The sequence below is a fragment of the Urtica dioica genome, chromosome 8 (assembly GCF_054948205.1).
Source record: "Urtica dioica subsp. dioica isolate 48M chromosome 8, U.dioica_male_clone48M_v1_H2, whole genome shotgun sequence".
NCBI lineage: Eukaryota > Viridiplantae > Streptophyta > Magnoliopsida > Rosales > Urticaceae > Urtica > Urtica dioica.
The window spans coordinates 34583112-34589478 of NC_142763.1; the positions used below are offsets into that span (position 1 = coordinate 34583112).

The 6367-nt window shown below is 41.5% G+C and overlaps 1 protein-coding gene and 1 non-coding gene across 2 annotated transcripts; one reads left to right on the forward strand and one right to left on the reverse strand.

The window, feature by feature from the left end:
* Positions 1–3856: 3856 nt before the first annotated feature.
* Positions 3857–4324, forward strand: LOC149389456 (uncharacterized). Its single transcript, XM_089622631.1, has one exon. The coding sequence runs from the start codon at positions 3857–3859 to the stop codon at positions 4322–4324; it is 468 nt and encodes a 155-aa protein (XP_089478757.1).
* LOC149389457 (small nucleolar RNA R71) lies at positions 4265–4368 on the reverse strand. Its single transcript, XR_016301114.1, has one exon. It is a non-coding gene; the product is annotated as a small nucleolar RNA R71 (small nucleolar RNA).
* Between the last annotated feature and the right edge of the window lie 1999 nt (positions 4369–6367).

Sequence of the window (6367 nt, forward strand, 5' to 3'; positions counted from 1 at the left end):
CTTGGCAAAATCTTGAACGAGAGGTTTGTGTTCTGTTCAAATCACGATATCGACGTCACACTCGGCAAAAGGGGGCTCATCACACAGCTCTAACTCAACGAGCGACTTTGAATCCCGGCCTCTGAAACGCTAGAAAAATTGGGGGACCCAATCGGCGATCGGAATATCATGAGCCTGAAGCAGTGGAAACACGGGGCAGGGCACCCGGATAGTTACGGGTTCATAGACATTCTCGAACAATATCAAGGCAACCCAGGTGCTCTCATCTTAGATGCTCCCGACGACATCCCACCCTCGGTCACGACCAACGAAGCACCCACAACCGGATACAATGAAATGTTAGCCATGATGAACCGTTTCAACCAACACTTGGGTCGAATCGACCAGAACATCGAAACACTTGGCCAGCGCTATAACGTAATTGAGAGCTTCCTCACTGACTTCGGCCAAAGACAACGCGACAGAGATGAGTTTCACCAAAACATCTATAACACGTGGACGACGCATCATCAAAGCTTCCCCGCTCCTCATCCCGATGCTCAAGTCGGAGCATATCTTGACGCCCCCATCTACCCCACGTACCCGCAACACCTAATGGCACCATACCCGGCGTATCCTCCTTGGGAGCCAAGCCTTTACGCTCCTCGCGACCTCGACAAAGACGATGATCATGGCCGCAGTGATTAGGGGAGCTCGACCACCCCCGCAAGGTACGTCCCTTCATCCGTGTTTTACATAGTTACATTGAGGTCAATGTAAGTTTTGAGTTTTGGGGGGGGGGGGGGGGGGGGGGGGTGGGATAATTGTTTGTCTTGCGAGGGTGTTTTGTATACTAGTAGTTAATTTTCTAGGTTGTTTTTTATTTTTATTTTTTATTTTAGGATAATTGGTTGAAATTGATGTTTTGTCTGCTTTGATTGACTCGATAAATATTTTTCGATGATATGGATAGTCTTAAGCTGTAGATATGTGAAAAGATCTGTGAATTAATGAGTGAAAAAGAATCTTGTTGAGTTTTGTGTTATCGCCTAAAGCCCGAATAATGTTTATCTCGATGCTTATATGACCTTGAGTAGTATTCTAACTAAGTTTTAAAAAGTGACCACCGAACACACTAAGAACCTCTTCGGATCCCTAGTCGAAGCGAAATTGAGCGCACACTGATCTAGTAATAGGCATTAGGAATAACCCTCGAGCCAAAAAGCGAACCCGGAAATATGTATCAATTAGAACCCACTCACAAAAAACCGAACGTTTTACCTTTCTCGATACTTAGTCAGAAAAAGCGGAGCCAATAAGTTTGAAATCCCACAAAGAACCCTGCTAACTTTAGTGACTCCTGAGTGACGTATTTGAGTGAATTCTTCCAATTTTGTGATATGTACTTCGACCAAACTCTCCGTTCTTGTTAGATTTGTAGACACCACGCCGGTGATTTATCCGTCTGTATCTCGTATCTATTATAAAAATAAAGTATAATAATAACAAGTGTGCCTAATTGAGGTGTTTGTAGTTCTGGCGTGGTGTTATATGTTTATTTGGAGAGCTTGGTTGTAGTTGAGTCAAAGTTTGAGGGGATTTGGGAAATATAGACTAAAGAAGTAAGAAGTTCTCAAAAGGCGTATTCAAAGCCTAGAACATTGGAAAATGAGTGATTGAAGGAATGAGAGGGTGGTGTTTTGGTGAGGATGTAGTCACTAAGGTTAATGTCGAAGCCACTAAAAATTCTTTTCCATACCCAAACCTAAGCCTAAACATTACAAGCCTTTAAGACCTATTGACGAGCTATGAATGACCTGTGCACATTAGTGGAGATCAGGGGTGAAGAGAAGGCTTATGGTGTTTCGAATCGAATAAATGATCATTCAAAGGAAACGATTTTTGTGGTCGCGTATTAGGATTGGAAAGGCTACGAGAAAAGGCTACGAGACTTGGGAATCAAAAGCTAATCGAGACAAAAGAACATTGCAAACGGCTCGAGCTAACACAAATTTGTAAGAGTTCTTTTACACTTGATAGTTGACTTGCAGTTTAAAACCACAGATTTCTATGTCGATGTAAGTCTAGAGGATTGAAGTTGAGGCAAACATGAGTCGATCACTATAGTCGGGGCATTGAAATTTACCAATTTAGTCTAGATAACTTCTTTTGTGTGATTTTATGTGTTTATTCTCTTTTGTTACTTGAGGAGGAGTAACGGTTTAAGTTTGGGGGGATTTGATAGGTGCGTTAATCATGCGTAAAACTACTATACCCCGGACAAAAAACCGACGAGTTCTCATGTATTTTAATAGTTTTTAATAAGTTTTTTTATTAGTTTCAGGTTCAAAGGAGCAATAGAGTGTCTACAGCCAATTTCATGAAAAAATGACGTGATTTGGAGACAAAACGGTCGAAATGAAGTAAAAAAGCAATAGTAAAAAATATGCGACTTTGCGCGTGCCGCACATACTGGAAAGACAAACCGAGAGAACTCACAGAGTCTTATGTGCAGAGCGCGCGCAAGTTGAAGTCTGGTCCGTGTGCCGCGCATCGACCACTGCGCGCCGCGCGCCTTCGATTTGCTGGAATAGGAAATTAACGTTTTTCTGAAGATTTTGACCCTTGGATTTAATTGGAAGGCTGAGATGACTCCGAAAAAGACACATTCAGAGTTAAAAACACATTTGTAACCTAAATTCTGCATTCTTCTAGTTTTTTCTACTTTGCACTTTTCTTTGAGAGCTTTTGTTTGGGAGCAAAGTTGAGTCGAAGATCCGACGAACAAGCAACCGTGAACTCCCGTTTTTAACAGTTTTTCCTTCTTTCCCTTATCGTCTATTACTCTAATTCTCGTTAATTAATAGTTTCATTCTTCCTGTTCATGAATTCCCTATTGCTTCTCTTATTTATGGTTATGTTGATTCTCGTATTGATTAACATGCTTATGAATATGAATTCCGTTAGAGGCTAAGTCTTTAGCCGGGTTGCGATGTAGCCAGAGTGAATTGAGTTAGGGGGTTTCATTAGGGTTAGATTATGCTTTGATATACTTAATTATTCATGCTTGTGTGAATGTGGTCTTAATGCGTTCTTTAGATTGGCCATCTCTAGGATTGTTTTTAGGAGTTTTTCGTCACTCGAGAGAGAGCGAAAACCCAAGCTCATAATTAATTCATGCTTCGTTTTGTTCTTAGGTTGCTAGACGGCTTAAGCTTAATGTAATTGTTTGAATTCTCGCGTTTATTGCTCGTAGTTGTTTTAATAGGATTAGAGGCCGAGAGGATATATAATCCGTCAATTACGTAGGTTGCTAGATCACTCGATAGAGGCTAGTAATATCATAGGGAGAGTGAGATTAGCGTGAATAGAGTAGCTCAAGTTGTTCGAACCTGAAACCCTCGAGTCTTAGTTTTATGGTGAAGTCGCAACCCCCATTTTCTCTTATTCAAAGTTTCGTGTTTAATTTTCGTTATAGTTTTTATTAGTTCAAGTGTAGCCAATTCTTGTACCACCAACTTTAATTCCGTGAAATCAATTTGCTCTAAGTTGTTTAACGTCGGTATGGTAACTAGTCTCTATGGGATCGATATCCGTTACTTACGTAATACTATTACTTGTTCGATACGTCCGCTTGCGTGCTAGTTATAAATATATCACAACAAGTTTTTGGCGCCATTGCCAATGACTTTTTACAATAGCGTCGAAAAATAATCTGCTTTTCCATTTGATTTCGTAACTCGTTTCCTAACTTTGCTTGTCATTTTCTCTGTTTCAAAGGTGCATGCGGAGTGAGGGAACATCAAACCACGTTCCACTCAATCTTGAGATCGAAAAATTCTGCAAGACGAACAGAAAGCAATCAAAGGAATGAACAATGGGAGATAGAGCGAACAACGCGGCGATCGAAGAGCCAAAGACCCTATTTCAATATAGGTTACCACCAGCTGACGCCGCGCAGTCGGCAACCGCTCTCCCGGCTCTTGCGGGTAATCAGAATTTTGAGATCAAGACCGGCATAATCCATATGGTCCAAGGGAATCAATTTTCTGGATCACCTGCCGAAGACCCGCAAGACCATCTGACGAACTTCGTCGAGATCGCAAACTCGTTCAAGCTCTATAACGTGTCCGACGAAGCCATCCGCCTCCGCCTCTTCCCATTCTCTCTACGGGACCGAGCCAAGACGTGGCTCAACTCACTCCCGTCGGGCTCTATCACATCATGGGCCGACGTGCGCATCAAATTCATCTCAAAGTTCTTCCCGTTCGAGAAGATGTACAAGAGACGTAACGAGATCCACTCGTTCATGCAATACGACGGAGAGTCCTTATTTGAAGCATGAGGGCGCTTCAAGGAGTTAGAGCGGAGGTGTCCCAATCACGGCATCCAAGGGTGGATGATGGTGCAGATCTTCTATGGCGGTCTTTCACCATCGTCTCGCACCCTAGTCAACATGGCCGCTAGAGAGTCGTTCTTTCAGAAGACGGAGGAGGAAGCTCACAACATCCTCGAGGAGCTGGCATATAACAACGATCAATGCCCGTCCGAGCGGCGCATCTTGAAGAACATGCCAGTCACTCCCGAGATGGAGCTGATGAAGGCACATGCGGCACAGGTGGGGGATCTCACAAAGTCAGTCCAGGGACAGAAGGCCTCCGTCCAAGCCGTGCACACCCCAGAGGTTTGCTTCTAGTGCAACGGGCAGCGCAATACCGACGAGTGCGCTTATGGGGACAACGACCAATAAGCCAACTTCATCAACAACAGGCCGCCCCAGAACAACTACAACCAAGGCCCGAGGAACAACTACCAAAATGGGGGATTTAGCCGGAGTGAATTGAGTTAGGGGGTTTCATTAGGGTTAGATTATGCTTTGATATACTTAATTATTCATGCCTGTGTGAATGTGGTCTTAATGCGTTCTTTAGATTGGCCATCTCTAGGATTGTTTTTAGGAGTTTTCGTCACTCGAGAGAGAGCGAAAACTCAAGCTCATAATTAATTCATGCTTCGTTTTGTTCTTAGGTTGCTAGACGGCTTAAGCTTAATGTAATTGTTTGAATTCTCGCGTTTATTGCTCGTAGTTGTTTTAATAGGATTAGAGGCCGAGATGATATATAATCCGTCAATTACGTAGGTTGCTAGATCACTCGAGAGAGGCTAGTAATATCATAGGGAGAGTAAGATTAGCGTGAATAGAGTAGCTCAAGTTGTTCGAACCTGAAACCCCCGATTCCTAGTTTTTCGGTGAAGTCGTAACCCCAATTTTCTCTTATTCAAAGTTTCGTGTTTAATTTCCGTTATAGTTTTTATTAGTTCAAGTGTAGTCGATTCTTGTACCACCAACTTTAATTCCGTGAAATCAATTTGTCTAGGTTGTTTAACGTCGCTATAGTCACTAGTCTATGTGGGATCGATATCCGTTACTTACGTAATACTATTACTTGTTCGATATGTCCGCTTGCGTGCTAGTTATAAAAATATCGCAATATTAACCTAAGCTCCCCCTAGGTTTGAGCTCTCATCACTTTTCACTCAAACACTCTCCCATTGTTTTACTTCATTACCATGATAAATACATCAGTAACAACGGTAAGAAATACACTAGGTAAGGCTTCGCCGGACGAGAGTCAAAACCTAAAACAAACAAAAAGACACACACCCAATGTTGGTTCGTCTGTAAAGTATATGTTTGTTCCTATGGGTAAAAACATTCTTTTTTATACAACACAACAAAAGAGAATATCATGTAATCGGACACCAGGACAGATGGCACAACACAGGTCGAGGAGAGATACAAAAGCTATCAGGAAGGCCACGTCAAAGTCTGGCCATACAACAACAAGAATCTTCTGAACAATGCTAGCAAAAACATCAAGGAAAATAGAGTTGCCTGAACCAAAACAGCCAACTCAGTATAACTACAGTAACTATTTGCGAACATGTACGAAGTCCTATATGAACCACGCTAGGTTTCTAGAATTCGACATTTAGTTTTCTAACATCAATCTCTTTCTCTAAAACACACTTTTTAGAAATAATTCTTGTCTATGTTTAGATTTCAATGCGTCTTGTGTTTTCAGAATTAAGGCTTGTTGTATCATTCGGTATTCGTGTTTGTGATCTTCAAGACATTGATAAGAGTAACAGTAATAGAAAACATGTTTTTACAACCTAAATAAACCACGCTAGATATTTGGAATTCAACACTTGGTTTTTACAACCTCTATATCTTTTTATAAAACACGTTTTTCAAGAAATATTTCTTGTCTAAATTCTACTTTCCTACATCTTGGTGCAGTCTGAATTTAAGTTTGTTGTATCATGCGGTATTCTTATTTGTTAACCTGGGACATTGATAAGAATAAAAGTAGTAGAGAATAGA

Bases quoted from the DNA above. Each gene is read 5' to 3' on its own strand.
- LOC149389456 (XM_089622631.1), top strand. From the start codon at position 3,857: ATGGGAGATAGAGCGAACAACGCGGCGATCGAAGAGCCAAAGACCCTA.